The following is a 16,378-nucleotide window of genomic DNA, read 5'->3' as shown; positions in this document are numbered from 1 at the left end:
GCGCTGTGCCTTAGCTCCCCCGGTGCCAGGCTCCACGCCCGCAGGCTGCCAGCCACGCTGCCCTCAGGCCACAGCCGGCAGGGCCTGCAGCCCGCGTCCCAGAAGGGCTCGTCCATGCTCCCTGTAACCGGGGGAGAGACCACCTGCCACCTTCAGGCAGGATTCTCCCAGCCATCGCTCCCCCGGCTGGCCGGGCCTGGGCCAGGAGGGTTGCAGAAGGCCGGCCCTGGGGTTGGCAGTGCACGCCGGCTCTCCCTCCTCCCTGGGATCTTAGCTACAGGTGCCACGTTTGTGAATTCCCAGGGCCCAGCTGGGGGAGGGACTGCCCCTCACACCTGTGCCCAGGCATGTGCGCGCCCGCCCGCCGTGTCGCCAGCTCTTGACCTGTGGCCAGCTGCCGGCCAGCCACCACGCAGCGGACAGGGCCGAGGCGGTGCCGAGGAAGCTCGGCCGCCGGCCTGTCTTCTTACTGAGCTCTCCCGTCCCTGGACCTGAACTCTGCTTCCGTGGCTCTTGTGAAGACACAGCCGTGGAGGGCACGTGCCATCACGGGGCCGCACGCTGGGTGACTCTCCAGGAGTGGAGCCACCCCCATACCTCGGCTGCCGGCCCGGCCGCAGCCCGACAAGCACAGGGGTGTCGTGGGCCGCCAGGCTGCTCACCGTTGCCGCCCAGCGCCTTGCCGGGCACCGGTTGTAAAACTGTAGGACCCTTTTTAATAAAGTGAGGATTATTAGTACCAGCCTGTCACCTCTTTGTCTGGGGTGCGCGGTGTGTGTGGTCCTTGGGCGTCAGTGAACGGGGCCCAGCGGCTGCTGGCGGAGCCTCTGTCCTTGCTGTTAAAGACAAGCCACCATGGCTGAAGCCCGTCCGCGTCCCGGCACTAAGAGCGGGGCCTTGTGTCCTATTTTTTTTTTTTTGGTGGTGGTACTGGGGTTCCTGGAAGCCCTTCTACCTCCGGGCTACACTCCCAGCCCGACCTCAGGGCCGGGCAGCTGGGGGAAGCCTGGCTCGTGTCCCTCCCGGTGGAGGAATTCAGCGGCTCCAAAGGTCTGTCTTGAGGTGTGTCGAGGCGCGGAGACACTGCCCACACCGAGCCCAGCGGGCGCTGCGGACGTCACCCCAGCACCCTGGGTGGAGCTGCATGCCTGGGCCCCCGGGTGCCCGCCACTCGGCTGTGCTGCTGGTCTTGGGCACCTGCCCAGCCCAGCACACTTCTGCCCTCACCTCTGCCCCAACTGAGGTGTGCGTGGGTGCGAGGGCCTTGGGAGAACAGCCAGTGCGGCTTACCCCGGCCCCCGGAGCCTGGCAGGAAGCCCCTGCGCTCCCAGGACAGGCAGCAGGGTTTCTGTTTTAAAATAAAAAAAAAAAAATACAACAGGGCTGGGGATGTAGCATGATGCCTCTGGGTTCAACTTCCAGCACCAAAAACAAGGAGAAAAAAGCCTGGAGTTGCTCTTCTGGTGGCTGACAGGAAGCTTGGCCGATCTGTCGCCCTCTGCAGGGAGGTGGCTGACCTGCGCATGGGCTTGTGCCCACCTCAAAGTCACAGCCGGTCCTCTCCTGTCCTCAGCCCTCTTTGCTCATGAGAAGGACCAAGGAGGGGGAGGGACAGTGGCCAGGAGCGAGCAGTAGGGGGGAGGGGGAGGGGGAGGGGAGGGCCCGCCCACACGCCTGCTTGCTCCAACACCCTGTGCTGGGTCTCCAGCTCAAGTCGGATCACTTAGGACTTAGGCCACATCAGGTTTTGTTAAATACAGTAAAGGCGGGCATGGTGGCACACAATTGTCATCCCAGCATTTGGGAGGCTGAGACAGGAGGAGCACAGTCAGGAGGAGCACAGTTCGAGGCCAGCCTCAGATACTTGGGCCCTCTGCAACTCAGTGAGACCATGTCTCAAAGAATAAAAAATAGGCCGGGCGTGGTGGCGCACGCTTGTAATCCCCGCGCTTGGGAGGCAGAGACAGGAGGATCGCGCAGGTTCGAAGCCAGCCGCGCGCGCTGGCTTAGGAGACCCTGTTTCCAAATAAAAATGTAAAAAATAGGTCTGGGAGTGTAGCCCGGAGGTAGAAGGGCTTCCAGGAACCCCAGTACCACACACACACACACAAAAAAAAAAGAATAAAAAATAGGGCTGGGGGTGTAGCTCAGAGGTAGAATGCCCCTGGACTCCATTCCCAGTACCCCCCAAAGTGTAGCTCATCCCATGTTTTGCTGTATCTAGCAGGGTCCTTTGCAAGCCATGACATCTCATAAATGAAGCCCAGACCTGTGGCCCAGCTCAGTAGCCCTCGTGGGGCACGCCTCGCAGGCCTCGCACTGGGACACAGGCTCCTGGCATCCCAGGGTGTGAGGAGCACCTGGTGGGAGCCCGTCTTGAGGTTCGCAGCTGCACTGGTGGGCTTTCTCCCCGAACCTGAGCTGTCCTTCGATCCAGTAAATGCCAGTGACCTGGGGTAGGGGCCGCGCCGCCTTCCCTCTGACGTGCTCCTGGGGACGTGGGTGTTTGTAAGGCCAGCTCCAGGCTCGGGAGTGGAGGCCCTTCGGTCTCACTGATAAATAGAGCAGCAGCCGGTGGCAGTCAGACCCGGCCAGCAGGGAGCCAGGTGCCCACCACATACTCAGACCCCAGGAGATTGGACCTGTCGCCCCAACCAGCCAGCAGCCACCCCTCTCCCATCCACTCCTGGGCAGTGGGGGATTAGCGGCCGGTGGGCAGGGGCACAGTGGGGTTCCAGGCCAGGAAAGGGGTGGCCTTGGCCGGAGGGGGTTGGTGGTTGCTGGCCCTGTGTTAGGGCCCGAGCGCACCATCGGAGGAAAGCTGGCGCTGCAGAACCTGCTGGCACCAGCAGGCTCCCTGCGTCCCGAGCGCTCTGCTGACACCTGTGTGACCTGTGGGAAACCGGGCCCCACGAGGGGCCTCGTGCCACGCACAAAGGAATAGACAGGCCTCGCTGGGGCACCGCTTTATTGCAGCGTGGGAATTCCACGCAGGGCACGGGCTGGCGGGCCCGCATCCTCAGGCCCTGCCCAGTCCTGCAGCCCCAGGGCGGAGGGTGGAGGGCGCAGGGAGGCCGGGCACCTGTCCCGATCAGCTGAGGCTCTGCCCTCCCTGCCCGCCCCCCTCTCGGTCCCAGGAATACACATTCATGAACTCCACCGGGGCTGGGCAAGGCCGGGGCTCCGGGCTCAGGCTGCCCCTCCCTGAGCTTCCATGTAGGGAGGGCTGGGGACCATCTGAGGTGGGAGACAGAAGACGAGAGGGCAGCCACAGAGTCCAGCTGGAAATGCGGGTTCCAGGCGCACAGGTGCCCCGGGCCGGGGCTGCTCGCAGGTGCCGGCCCAGCGCGGCCCACTCCTCACGCTTGGCTCCCCGACGGCCTCCTGGGCTCCCCTCATGGACCCCTAGCACCAGGCCACCTCAGGACTCCCCGCTCCACAGAGCCACGTGCCCGCGAAGGCCCCGGAGGACGCGCTCTTGTCCCTGAGAGCCAGCAGGGACCGCCTGGCTCCTCATGTTCAGCTTCAGACTCCATGTCTAGAAGGCGGAGGCTGGTCGTCACGTGGCCCTGTTTCCCAGTGTGCTGACTATGAGTGGAGATCTTTAAACGCGGAATATTAAAAATGTTCCGTTTCCTGCCGAGTCGCGGCTCAGGCCTGCTGGGTCCTGGCGGCTCTCAGTAGAGCAGATAAATAGACGCATCCGACTGACCAGCCTGCGTGGCCCGGGCCTCCTCGGGTTCAGCGGAGGCCAGAGCTCTGGAGGACACCGATCCGGGCGGTGGGTGGGAGGGGATCCTGGGCACCAGAGGCAGGGCTGGGCCCTTGGGGTCCTCTCCAAGCCCCGGACCCTCTCAGGACAGCCATGCGCGGGCCAGGCCTGACCCCCGGCGCCCTGCTGACCCCGGGGGGCCTAATAGTTGAGGAGCTGAGCTGTGTAGACGCCGTCCTTTTTATCAAGCTGCAGGGACAGAGGACAGGGCTCAGGGGACATGGCCAGGGGCCCGGGGGCAGCCACCCACTTGGGCATGCCTGGCACCTGGTGGTCCGGTCTGGGGGCCACGCTGGGCTTCTGGGCCAGGGGTGGCTTCTTGGCGGCCCCGCTCCGGGGGGCTGCAGTGGGCCGGCTGGTCTCCTCGCCGGGGGTCCCCACGCCCCCCGCCAGCACGTAATGCTGTTTCCGCAGCTCCCCCAGCCGCACGCGCTCCGCCTCCAGCGTCTTCTCCAGCTCCAGGACTCGCACCTGCAGCCGGCACCGCCCGCTCAGTGCCACCGCCACCCCGGAGCCCTCCCGGAGCCCGGCCCGCGGAGGGACGGGCGGGGGCCGCGCCTACCTGGGTCTCCATCTCCTGCTTCTTCAGCTTGATGAGGGACAGGCCGGAGAAGTCCATGGTGTCTGTGGCGGGGGACAGGGGCGTGTCGGGATGTCCGTCCGCCCAGCCCCGGGAAGCCATGCCCCCGCCCACACCCAGGCCTCACCTCGGTCCTCGATCTGCTCCTGGCCTGACTTGGTAGAGGCCACGACGTTGGCGGCCCGCTCGTTGACGGTGCGGGAGCACTCCTGCAGGCGGCTCAGGTGGGGGCTGTGCTTGCTGGCCTTTACCTGGGGACGGGCGTGGTCAGAGCCGGCCACCCTGAGAGGGCCCCACCTCTGAAGGCCCAGGCCCGGCCACGGAGCTGGGGAGGCGGGCGGACCTCACCTTAGAGGCGGCCACCAGCTGGGCGGTGCTGGCCGCGATCTCGTGGGAGCAGACGATGAGCTCCTCGTACTTGCCCGTGTGCAGAACCACCTTGTCAGCCGACTCCCTGAGGACGGGCAGGGCCGGTCAGAGCCTGGGTCTGCCTGCCGGACAGCCAGACACCCCCACGCTCCGCACCTCCAGACCCTAGAGTCCCCAAGCCACTTGCCACTGGCGGGAGCCGGCCCCCGCCCACCCCTCCCCGGCTGGGATGACGAGGACTCACACCAGCTGCGTGGCGCCCCAGCCCACCGCCTTGGAGGCAGAGATGAGGCCCTCCGTCCACCGCGAGTTCTTGGCATAGAATTCCTGCTGCGTGGCTGCCCCCTGGTGGCGATGGGAGGACAGGGCAGGCGCCAGTCAAGGACAGGGCTGGCTGGAGAGGTCCCCCTCAAACCGCCACAGGGCACCTCTGAGGCGCCCGAGGCCAGGCTCACCCTGCCGCTGTCCACGATCTCCTTCTGCAGGCTGGTGGACGTCATCACCAGGAGGCGGATGGCCTGGCGAGACCAGGACACGCGTGAGTCCCGGGGCCTGGCGCAGCGCCCTCCCTGGGGCCACGGCGCCCACTCACCTTCATGAGGTCTGTGCAGGAGTTGAGGATTCTGAGGAGCAGCCGCAGGCAAAGGGGAGAGAAGGAGAGGGGCTGGTCGGGAGGCCCAGAGACCGCGCAGGGTGGGGGACGCCGCGAGGCCACGTACCCTGCTGCTCCCAGGACCCCGCTTCTGGGGAGCAGCAGTCAGGAGGAGCCTCCTGGAGGGACGGGCTGGGGGCAGAAGCGGGCTCACCTCTCGTTCACCTCCAGCTTCACCCCTGAGCTCGCGTGGCGGGCCTGGTTCATCATGTCCTACACCCAATGACACAGCCGTGAGCTGGCGGGGGATGGTGTGGGCAGAGGGGACCCCAAAGCTGCCATCCTGAGGCCTGGGAAGCCAGGGCCACCTCCTGCCCTTTCAGCTCAGAGACCCCGGAAACCCTGTCTGCCTCCTGCCCAAAGGCTGCGTCCAGGAGGCCAGGCGGCCGGCACCCACCCCAAGGCCCTGCAGGAGCCGGGGAGCCATCCGCCTGGCCCTTACCTCCATCCTCCGCACAGCGTCCTCGATGGCCGCGGATGTGGCCGCCATCTCCTTGTCGACCATGGCCCCCAACTCCTCCTGCCGCACGTCCAGGCTCTTGGGCTTTAGCTCCTGGGACAAGGGTCAGGCAGGTAGGGGGCAGAGGAGAGGCCCAGGGACCACAGCTGGGGGGCAGTCTCTGCCCCACGTCCTGAGGCTAAAGCTCCACACACGAACACCCCTTTCACCCAGCCCGGGTGATCGCAGAGTGTGGGCCCACGACCCCATCCCACGCGGAGCGTCTCACCTGGCCCAGCTGGAGGATGCCTTCCAGCGGGGTCCGCACCAGGCCGGGCTGGGCCTGGGGCAGAGCCTCTCGGTCCTGCAGCTGCCCCAGGAGCTCGAGAGCCTGCGCCCCGCACTTCCTGCAGGTGTCCATCAGGCCTGCCGCGGGAGAGGACGGGAAACACGGCGCGGCTGCCGAGACCCATAGGGACCATGTGCTGCCGCCTTCCCCTGCAGAGACCCGGGCCCCACTTACGGTCAGCAGGGTCAGTGGGGGCCAGGTGGGCGGTGGCCCCACCGTTGACGATGGTGTCGGCAGCCAGGTGGGAGAAGCGAGACAGGGTCGCCACCAGGGCAGAGGCGTCTGTGTGGACAGACAGGGCGAGGTCACTGATGGGGGGCACGGGACCTGAACGCCTGGAAGCCCTGCGGCATCCAGTCACCTGCCCAGGAAGCCAGATGAGCCCCAGTGCCCCCGTTCGGGGAGAGGAGAAGGGAACTCAGAAAGAAGGCGCTGCTCAGAGTCAGGTGTCCAGGAGCCAGCAGGGTGGTGACCACTGGGTGACCCGGCTCCTTGCTCCCCAGCAGACCCTGACGGCCCACAGGCACAGGGCTGTCTGCCTGCAGGGCCAGGGTGTTGGGTGACATGGACAGGGCCACCTGCTCAGCTTCCCCGAGCTGGCCAGAGACCGCCGCGAGGCAGGAGGCAGCCAGGCTGCAGCCTCCGCCTGCCCGTCCCCACCCCGTCCACTCACCTGCCAAGGCCAGGTAGTGAGCGTGGCCGTCCTCCAGGGCACTCACGGTGTCCAAAGCCGCCTGGGCCCGGCTCACCAGGTAGTCTGCAAACGCAGGGGGAGAGCAAGGTCAGGGCTGGGGCGGGGCCGGGCGGGCGCAGGCGGCGGGCGGGCGCCCACCTGGGGAGCTGGTGCAGCACAGATGCAGGGGGTCGTCCAGCCGGCTCACGGCGTCCTGCAGGATGCTCTCGGCCTCGGCGGCTGCGCCCCGCAGCACCGCGAACTGCTGGTCCTGCAGCTGCTGCCGCAGCCCCTGCTCCTGAGACTCCTGCGGGAGAGAGGAGCTCAGCCAGGGAAGCATCCAGAGGCCCCGACAGACAGCTCTCCAGAGACGCACAGATGGCCCCTGCGCTCACAGGAGGCTGCTCTCCTGCACCGGCCACTGGGAAAAGGCAGATCAAACCCCCAGGAGCAGCCCGGCAGGCGGCTGGCGCACGCCTGTGATCCCAGACCTCGGGAGGCAGCAACAGCTCACAGGCTGGAGGACAGCCTCAGCCACCAGAGACCCTGGTTTTTGTTTTGTTTTGTTTTGTTGCGGTACTGGGGATGGAACCCAGGGGCATTCTACCTCCAAGCTACATCCCTAGCCCCATTTTTATTCTTTATTGGAAACAGGATCTCACTGAGTTACAAAGAACCTCACTAAATAGCTGAGGCTGTCCACAAACCGGGAGCCTCCTGTCTCGGCCTCTCGAATGCTGGGATTACAAGCGTGCGCCACCCCGCCTGGCTAAGACCCTGTTTCAAGGCAAAAAAATTTAAAAGCGGGGGAGGTTCTGGGGGTGAAGCTTGGGGGTAGAAGACCCCTAAGTTCAAGATCCCTAGTACCAGGAAAAAAATGGAAGTGGCCACTTTCTGCCCACAAGACAGGCAGTAGGTGCTGGTGAGGGTGTGGGGACCCCGGAGCCTGGGGCTCCTGGTCTGGGCTTCTCTGGGGGGTGCTGAGAATGTTCTGGCAAGTGGGATTCCTGACTCAGAAGGAGCCTGCGCAGTGAGCACTGAGCTGCATGGCGAGAACCCGTCGGGGCGCGGCGGGCAGGGGACCGCACCTTCTGGGCCAGGCGCTCCTGCAGCGCGCCCCTCTCCTGTGCGCTGCGCTGCTGCTCCTGGCTCAGGGCCTCCTCCTTCTCGCGCACCAGGCTCTGGGCCGCCAGCAGGTCAGCCTCCCGCTGCCGCACAGCCCCGCTCAGCAAGTCCTTCTCTGCACTGAGCGCGTCCAGCCGCGAGCTCAGCTCCGACCCGCTCTGTGGACACGGGGCGCTCACGTGAGCAGGCGTCCGGGCCCTGCCCGCCTCACCCCGTATTTCAGCCGCACCGCCCCCATTATGCAGCACGATTTCTGAGGGTCAGAGCTGGCCTGGGACCAGCCGGGCGGTGCCAGCGGTGCCCCAGCCGGCCCTGCTCACGCAGGAGAGGCCCGACTTCCCTCCCGGCCGGCCCGGCACCTGCTCCCTGCGGCTCAGGGCCTCCTGCACGAGCGCCAGCTCCCCGGCCTTGGCCTCCAACTCCCGCCTGAGCGTTTCCATCCGGTCACTCTGCTCCTCCAGCTGGGACGGGGCGGGACAGCACAGCGCGGGCGTCACGGGCGCGGGGCTGGGCACCGGCGGGCCGCGCGCGCTCGGCGGGGACGACGCACCTTCATGTCGGACTCCCGCCTGGCCTGCTCCACCTGGAAGGCCAGCTGCTCCTTCACCCGCGCCACCTCCTCCTGGCTCTGCTGCGTCACCGTCAGCTGCTTGGCCGTGTCTGCGTTCTGCAGGACAAAGGACGGGCTCGCGCCGGCCACCTGGGCCCCGGGTCCCCCGCGGCCGCCGGGCACCCACCTTCCTGAGCAGCTCGGCGTGTGTGCGGACGAGCTCGCCGTGCTTCTCCTTCAGCTTGCTGTAGCGCGCCTCGGTGGCGCTGGCCTTCCCTAGACGGCAGGACGGGGCGTGAGCCGGGCAGGAGCGGCCGCGCCCTCGCCCGCCCGGGCGCCCCACGCACTCTCGGCCTCCTCGCGCAGGCCCTGGTTCCGGGCGCCGTCCAGCTGCGCGGCCCTCAGCTGGGCCAGCTCGTGCCGCAGCTGCTCGTTGTCCACCAGGGCCCTCTGCTTCTGCTTGCGCTGCTCCTCCAGCTCGGCCTCCAGCGCGTTCACCTGGCCCTTGAGCTGCGCGATGTAGCGCTGCGCCTGCGGCGGCACCCAGGGAGGCGTGGGGTCCTGCCCGCCCGCGGCCGCCCCGCCGCCGCCCGCCCGCCGCCCGCACCTCCAGCTTGATCTTCTCCAGCTCCGCGCGCAGCAGCTCCCCCTCTCTCCTCAAGCTCTCGATCTGAAGGTCCCTGGGCACACAAAGCCGGTTCTGTCGAGCAGCAGGTGTAGACCTGGGCACAGGGCCGCCCCGCGCCCCGTGGGGTTAGGGCAGCTCGTGGTCGGTCTTTCCAGACAGACGTGGCCTGACGGGCTCAGGCCGTTCGTTCCCCGGCCCCCCGCGCCCCGCGCCCAGCACCTGTCATCCTTCATGGAGCCGTTGGGGGGTCCGAAGGTCTGATCAAACAGGTCAGCCACCACCTGCAGAGGCGAGTAACCCGCGCTCAGTACCTGCGCCTCTAGCGGGAACCCACCCCTGTGCCCCAGCTGGGCAGGGGAGGCCCCATCACCCCGACACCCCCAGCCCCGTGCTGAGCCAGGCGTCCCTGGTGAGCAGGACCCGGGGCTCACCGCTGGCTCCCCGGCAGGGGGCCCCGTGCCGATTTCGATGAGGTTCTCGGGCTCCTCGTCCTCAGGGGCCTCCTCCGGGATCACCACCACCGGCTTGATGTGCTCGGCCAGCGCGGAGGCCCGGAGGAAGTTGGGGGGTCCCTGCAGGGGCGGCAGGAAGGGGCTGCCCAATCAGCCCTGAGGGCGCAGGCCCTCGCTGCCCCTGCCTGTGCGGGGCCGGCCAGCCGCCCCGGGCCCCTGAGAGACCGGCTGAGGGACCGGGCTGGGGCCGGGCGCGCACCTCGGGCAGCCGGGGGATCTGGATGAGTCTTTTGAAGTAGAGCATGTCCGAGGCTCTGCGGAAGAAGTTCCTGAGGCTGCGGGTGGGGGGAGGCAGGATGGTCACAGGGAGCCCCGTGGCCCGGGAGCCCCGAGGTGTCCTCCCAGCTGCGGCCGCCCTGCCCCTCCTGGTACCTGTGGAACTGCTCGTGGAACCGGTCCCTGTGGCCCTGCAGGGTGTCTGCCGGGAGACCTGGGGACAGACGGGTCTATGGGGCTCCCTGCAGGCCCATGTGCCGCGTCCCCCCTCCCTGGTGCCCGCAACCCTCGGAGACTGCAGTGACCCCACGCGCTGCCCCCCCCCACGCTCTGGCTTTCTGAGCCAAGGAAGCCAGGGGGTGGGTGACGTCACAGCAGTGCCAAGCCGTGCCCATGCCTGGCTTTGGGGACACCATGAAGCCCCCATGACAACTGGTAGGTAAACAGCGCAGCACACATCCTAAACCGGTGTGTCTCAGCCTGGGCCGAGGGCGGGAGCTCCTGGGGGTGGCGAGGCCAAAACCTTTTTCTGAACGCTTCAGCAACACGTGCTTTTTTGGTCCTGTTCCCCACAGAGCATAGCAGGACATACTCCAGTGCCCGCGAGGGGCCGTCCCCTCCTGAGCCAGGGGTTCAGCAAGTCATAAAAACATAAAACTGGCCAAGCGTGGTGGCGCACACTTGTCATCCCAGCATTCGGGAGGCAGAGACAGGAGGACTGAGGTTCGTGGACAGCCTCAGCTACTTAGTGCCTTTGCAACTTAGTAAGACCCTGTTTCAAAATAAAGAATAAAAATCGGGCTGGAGGTGTAGCTTGGAGGTAGAATGCCCCTGGGTTCCACCCCCAGTACCACCAAAAAAAAAAAAAAAAAAAAATCATAAAACTACAAAGCTGGGTTTGGTGGCACACACCAGTAATCCTAGTACTTGGGAGGCTGAGACAGGAGGATTGCAGGTTCAAGGCCAGCCTCAGCAAGTTAGTGAGGCTCTCAGCAATGTAACAATAAGACCCTATTTCAAAATAAAAAATTGGGCTGGAGCCAGGTTGGTGGCGCAGGTTTATAACCAGTACTTGGGAGGTTGAGACAGGAGGATTATGAATTCCCGGCCAGCCTCAGCTACTTAGTGAGGCCCTCCGCAGCTTAGTGAGACCCTGTCTCAAAATAAGAATAAAAAATAGGGCTGGGGGCGTAGCTCGGAGGTTGAATGCCCCTGGTCTCCATCCCCAGAACCACAAAAAATAAAAATAAATTGATTGATAAATAATATATTTTTTTTTAAAAGGGCTGGGAATGTAGCTCGGAGTAGAATGTGCTTGGGTGTTTCTCTGTCCCTCTCTTGCACACACACACACACACACACACACACACACACACACACACCTACACTATTCTGTTCACTGAGTCCTTTTTCTGAAACACATTTATATTCATGGGCACTGAGTTTACTACTACCGCGTTTTGTTTTTTTTTTTTTTTTTTTATACTGGGAATGGAACCCAGGGGCCTTCTACCTCCGGACTACACTCCCAGACCTATTTTTTATATTTTATTTGGAAACAGGGTCTCTTTTTTTTTTTTTCCGTGTCTGGGGATGGAACCCAGGGGCATTTGAAACAGGGTCTCTTACGCCAGCGCGGCTGGCTTCGAACCCGCACGATCCTCCCGTCTCCGCCTCCCAAGCGCGGGGATGACAAGCGCGCCCACCGCGCCCGGCTCTATTTTATTTGGAAGCGGGTCTCACTGAGTTGCTGAGAGGCTCGCTAAGTAGCTGAGGCTGTTCGCACACCGCGATCCTCCCGTCTCAGCCTCCCCAGTGCTGGGATGACTTGCTATTTATCTTTTATTCTGTTTTCCTTCTTCCTTCCCCTCCGACGCAGTAGCGCGGCTGGACGCGGGCCGCGGACTCACAGGAGTGCAGCTTGAACATGAGCTTGACCGTGTAGTGGTAGAGGTGGCTGCAGTCCTGGATGACCTGGATGAGCGGGGCCAGGCGGCACTGGCCGGAGGACATCTGGGACACGGCGATGGCCGTGTTGAGCTGCCGGAAGACTGCGAGGCAGACGGGGAGGGAGCGTGAGCCGACGCGGCCGGAGGCGGCACAGGGCAGCCCGCTCTAGGGACAGCCCGGCCGCCTGCTTCGAGACCCCTCATCGCCCAACGTAGTGGCACACTCCTAATAATCCCAGGACTTGGGAGGCTGAGGCAGGACGATCGCAGGTTCGAGGCCAGCCTCAGCAAGTACTGAGACTCTCGTCAACCCAGCGAGACCCTGGGTCCAAATAAAAATAAAATAGGGCTGGGGGTGTAGCTGGGCGGTAGAAGGCCTCTGGATTTAATCCCCAGTACTAAAAGAAAAATAAAATTCCCAGAAGGCCGGCTCAGGACAGGGCTGACAGTGCTTCAAGCCCTCTGGTCTCAAACCTTCTCTGGACTTTGGAGACGGGAGGGGGCTCAAGACGGTCACCCTGTCTAAAGACGCAGGGCTTGTTCAAAGTCACGGAGGACGAGGCTCTGCGAGCCCCAGTGACCTGGGACCTGACCTGCCGCCGGGGCCTCGGCAATCAGGAGGGCCGGCGGCGCAGGAGCCCCTCCTCGGCTGGCACCCGCTCTGGGGCAGAGAGGGGAACGACAGAGGGCGGGTGCAGCCGCCCGCCGGGCACCGCTCAGGCCCCGGGGTCCTGCTCCGGCCTTGCAGACCTCTGCAGTGACAGGAGGAGCAGGGAGGGGAGGGAAGGAGGAGGCGCCCCCCCCCCGCCCGGGGTTAAACATCTAATTACACGGCACGCTCGCTTTGCAAAGCCCGCAGAAGGCACTGCTGTGGGGCTGAGATATGACAGTAAGCACAGCCCTCCATCCCCGGGCCTCAGGCGGCAAGTCAGCTGCTAGCTGGCTCTCTCTCCCTCTCTCTCCCTCTCTCTCCCTCTCTCTCTCTCTTCCTCTCTCTCTCTCTGTACTTGGGATTGAACCCAGGAGCATCCCATTTTGAAACAGGGTCTTGCTAAGTTGCCGAGGCTGGCCTCGAACCTGCCGTCCTCCTGTCTCAGCCTCCCAGGTACCGGGATGACAGGCACTTGCGTGAGTTCCTTCCTACACACACGACGCCGCAGCCAGCTCTCTGCTGAGGATGTTGGGACGCTCTGCTTTCTGCTTAGGGGCTGAGGCAGGGCGGGCACCTGCTGATGAGCAGCTCCGGGAGTTTCCCAGGAGTCACCGGTGCCTGGCTGCCTCGGCGACCCGTTTCTGAGCTGCACCAGTGCGTCGTGTCTTGGGGGAGGGGCTGCGTGCTCTTGCCCAGGGCAGCGGGGCTGAGGGCTCTAGTCTCATGGCCTCTGCTGTGGGGGGCTTGGGCTGGGCATGTCTCTGTCTGGACTCAGAGCCCGGCGCCCCAGTCCAGCAGCACCGCGCCTCGGGCTCCAGGCTGGTCTCTGCCACTGGAACTGACTGCCTGGGGCTCAGACTGCAGACCCGGAGCCCTGGGGGGGGCAGCCCCGCCTCTCCTGACTCTCAGGCCCCCTCTGAAAGGAATTCCCCGGGGAGGGAGGAGGAGGATGGGTGCGGAGGGAAAGAGACCGAGTGCTTCCTGCATGGATGAACGCGGGACTCTGAATCCCACTGTACAATCACAGCGCACCAACAAGTAGAGAAAGGAGCCGGGCATGACCCCAGCATTCGGGAGGCTGAGACAGGAGGATCGAGCTTCGAGGCCAGCCTCAGCTACTTAGCGAGGCCCTTTGCAACTCAGTGAGACCCTGTTTCAAAATAAAGAATAAAGTAAGGCTGAGGGTGTAGCTTGGAGGTAGAATGCCCCTGGGTTCCATCCCTAGTACCACAAAAAAAAAAATAATTAATTAAAATAAAAATAAAAAGGCCTCTGCGGCCCATCCTGCCAAGTGGCGCACCAGGTCACCCACAGGCTGTTTTGACGCCAGCGCCCAGAACAGCCACCTGGCAGCCCGCGCGGCCTCCGAGCCGTCCTGTCCAAGGGCTGCCGGCTCCTGGCCAGGAAGCCTGCGTGACTCAGAGGCTTCCGTAGGGCAGAGAACAGGGCTGGAAAGATGGCTCGTGCGCGGAGGCGGCAGCGGCCCCGGGGCCGGCGGGACCTGGGGATTGAACCCCAGGGCATTCTACCTCTGAGCTCTACCCCCAGCCCTATTTTCTTTTCTTTTTTGTATGGTGCTGGGGATTGAACCCAGGGGCACTCTACCTCCAAACTACACCCTCAGCCCAATTTTATTTTATTTTTTTAATTTGGAAACAGGTCCCACCAACTTGCTGAGAGTCTAAGTAGCTGAGGCCGGCTTTGAACCTAGGATCCTCCTGTCTCAGCCTCCCAAGTACTGGGATTACAAGCGTGGCCACCACGCCCGGCCTGGTCACTGGTATCTTAACGCGCTCAGTCTCTGTCTTTGTCCTGCAGAGCCGGGATGGAGCCTAGGGATGGAGCCTAGGCCCCGAGCCGCACCCAGCCGCCATTCCTCTTACCCCGGCTCACCTGACTCAGAAAGCTTCAGCTCGCAGTCCATGTAGTCAAACATCTCCACGGTGAGCTGGAAGCTGCAGTGGGCAGGGAGGGAGGGAGGGGTCGGCGGGCGGCTGGGCACACCTGCCTGTGGCGAGGCCCCTGGGGGACCGCGGTCCTTCAACACCACTACACAGGACAAGTGAGCGGATCCCATCAACCTCCCTCCACCCACAAGGCCGTGGCCTCACCCCGCACTGCCACTAGGGGGCGCGCTGGGCCCGGCGCCGCAGACTCACATGTTGTTGACATCGGTCCCAGCAGCCTTCTCCAGCACCTCGTCCGTCACCTCCAGGCCAGCAGGAAACTGGGGGTGCTGCGGAGAGACCCCACCAGCTGCAGCCATGCTGGGCGGCCCGCAGGCTGCTCCCGGCCCCCGCTCCTGGCAGGGCTGCTGTGTCGAGGGCCTGTGTTCGCTATTTTTATTTCTTATTTTTGTAGTGCTGGGGATGAAACCCAGGGGCCCTCTCCCTCCCAGCTATACCTTCAGCCTGTTGTTGTTGTTGTTATTATTATTATTATTTGGAGATAAGGTTAAGGTCTTGCTAAGTAGCTGAGGCTGGCTTCAAACCCGCGATCCTCCTGTCTCAGCCTCCCAAGTCCTGGGAGGACAGGCGTGCGCCCCCACGCCCGGCTCTGTTCTAGCTCTCCGGGGAGGGGAGCGGCGGGGGGAGCCCCTCAGTCCTCTGCAGCCCCTCAGTGCTGTGGCGGGGCCGGGGGGCTTGGGGCGGAGAAAGGCCAGTCAGGGGCCGCAGGTGCAGCTGCGGCGGCTGGCGCCAAGGCCGGGCTGGGCCCTGTGGACTGTGCGGGAATGCCAGAGGGTCCTGGGCACTCCTGGTGCCCCGCCGAGGGGTGGACCCCGCGCCCAGGCCCCTCAGCCCCGCGACTCTCTGGGGAAGATACCTTGAGGTGGAAGGAGATTTTGGTCAGCAACAATTTGGTGTAGACATTGACCAGCTGCCCGTAGCGGTCATGCAGGTGGCCCTGTGGAGGACAGACGTCAGGGTGAGCGTCCGCCGCCCCAGAGCGTGCCCGGGAATCCAGGGACCGGGCAGGCGTTGGGGCAAAGAAAAGACGTGAGCGCCACGGCACCACGGCTCTGCCGTCCTGTCCCCCACGAGCCACTTACTCAGTCAACAAACATCTCCCAGCCTCCGTCAACCAACACCTCTCCCTCCCTCCCTCCCTCTCTCTCTCTCTTTGCAGTACTGGGGTTGGAACCCAGGGCATTCTACCTCTGAGCTATGCCCCCATCCCTATTTATTTATTTATTTTAGTGTTACTGGGGTTCCTGGAAACCCTTCTACCTCCGGGCTATTTTATACTTTTTTTTTTTTTTTAATTTGGAAACAGGGTCTCTTAAACCAGCACGGCTGGCTTCAAACCTGCGCGATCCTCCTGTCTCCGCCTCCCAAGTGCAGGGATTACAAGCGTGCGCCACCACGCCCAGCTGCCCATCCCTATTTTTTATTCTTTTAGTTTGAAACAAGGTCTCACTGAGTTGCAAAGGGCCTCACTAAGTAGTAACTGAGGCTACCTGCAAACTGCGATTCTCCAGTCTCAGCCTCCCAAATACTGGGATTACAGCCGGGCGTGGCGGCGCACGCTTGCAATCCCCGCGCTTGGGAGGCGGAGACAGGAGGATCGCGCAGGTTCCAAGCCAGCCTCAGCTACTGAGTGAGGCCTCAGCAACTTAGTGAGACCCTGTTTCCAAATAAAGTATAAAATCAGTCTGGGAGTATGGCCTAGAGGTAGAAAAGCCCCTGGGTTCCACCACAAAACAATAACAACAAAATACTGGGATTACAAGCATGCGCCACCATGCCTGGCTCCAGCTTGCTTTTCTTTCTTTCTTTCTTTCTTTCTTTCTTTCTTTCTTTCTTTCTTTCTTTCTTTCGTACTGGGGGTTGAGCCCAGGGGAGTTCAAGCCACATCCCAGCCCTATTTATTTATTATTCGTTTTATTTAAAACAGGTCTCACTGAATTTCTGA

General features: G+C 63.6%; 1 protein-coding gene across 1 annotated transcript in view; it reads right to left on the bottom strand.

The window, feature by feature from the left end:
* Positions 1 to 3,913: 3,913 nt before the first annotated feature.
* The window catches only part of HIP1R (huntingtin interacting protein 1 related), a gene marked incomplete at both ends in the record, with an annotated part of 30,394 nt that continues 17,929 nt past the window's right edge, over positions 3,914 to 16,378 (bottom strand). The window contains 28 exons of the mRNA XM_080717432.1: positions 3,914 to 3,961; positions 4,040 to 4,243; positions 4,335 to 4,396; positions 4,480 to 4,603; positions 4,701 to 4,806; positions 4,966 to 5,066; positions 5,177 to 5,239; positions 5,314 to 5,344; positions 5,528 to 5,586; positions 5,816 to 5,926; positions 6,102 to 6,238; positions 6,336 to 6,443; positions 6,835 to 6,918; positions 6,994 to 7,141; positions 7,923 to 8,117; positions 8,319 to 8,420; positions 8,510 to 8,626; positions 8,697 to 8,785; positions 8,857 to 9,040; positions 9,117 to 9,189; positions 9,357 to 9,418; positions 9,569 to 9,709; positions 9,849 to 9,924; positions 10,022 to 10,079; positions 11,776 to 11,916; positions 14,360 to 14,421; positions 14,626 to 14,702; positions 15,290 to 15,370. Of these exons, the coding sequence (XP_080573558.1) occupies positions 3,914 to 3,961; positions 4,040 to 4,243; positions 4,335 to 4,396; positions 4,480 to 4,603; positions 4,701 to 4,806; positions 4,966 to 5,066; positions 5,177 to 5,239; positions 5,314 to 5,344; positions 5,528 to 5,586; positions 5,816 to 5,926; positions 6,102 to 6,238; positions 6,336 to 6,443; positions 6,835 to 6,918; positions 6,994 to 7,141; positions 7,923 to 8,117; positions 8,319 to 8,420; positions 8,510 to 8,626; positions 8,697 to 8,785; positions 8,857 to 9,040; positions 9,117 to 9,189; positions 9,357 to 9,418; positions 9,569 to 9,709; positions 9,849 to 9,924; positions 10,022 to 10,079; positions 11,776 to 11,916; positions 14,360 to 14,421; positions 14,626 to 14,702; positions 15,290 to 15,370 (2,844 nt within the window). The remainder of the gene's footprint in view (positions 3,962 to 4,039; positions 4,244 to 4,334; positions 4,397 to 4,479; positions 4,604 to 4,700; positions 4,807 to 4,965; positions 5,067 to 5,176; positions 5,240 to 5,313; positions 5,345 to 5,527; positions 5,587 to 5,815; positions 5,927 to 6,101; positions 6,239 to 6,335; positions 6,444 to 6,834; positions 6,919 to 6,993; positions 7,142 to 7,922; positions 8,118 to 8,318; positions 8,421 to 8,509; positions 8,627 to 8,696; positions 8,786 to 8,856; positions 9,041 to 9,116; positions 9,190 to 9,356; positions 9,419 to 9,568; positions 9,710 to 9,848; positions 9,925 to 10,021; positions 10,080 to 11,775; positions 11,917 to 14,359; positions 14,422 to 14,625; positions 14,703 to 15,289; positions 15,371 to 16,378) is intronic.

This window comes from Muscardinus avellanarius (assembly GCF_963383645.1).
Source record: "Muscardinus avellanarius genome assembly, chromosome: 21".
Classification (NCBI taxonomy): Eukaryota; Metazoa; Chordata; class Mammalia; order Rodentia; family Gliridae; genus Muscardinus; species Muscardinus avellanarius.
Note: the sequence above shows the minus strand (reverse complement) of the source record. Positions and strands in the feature narration are given on the sequence as shown.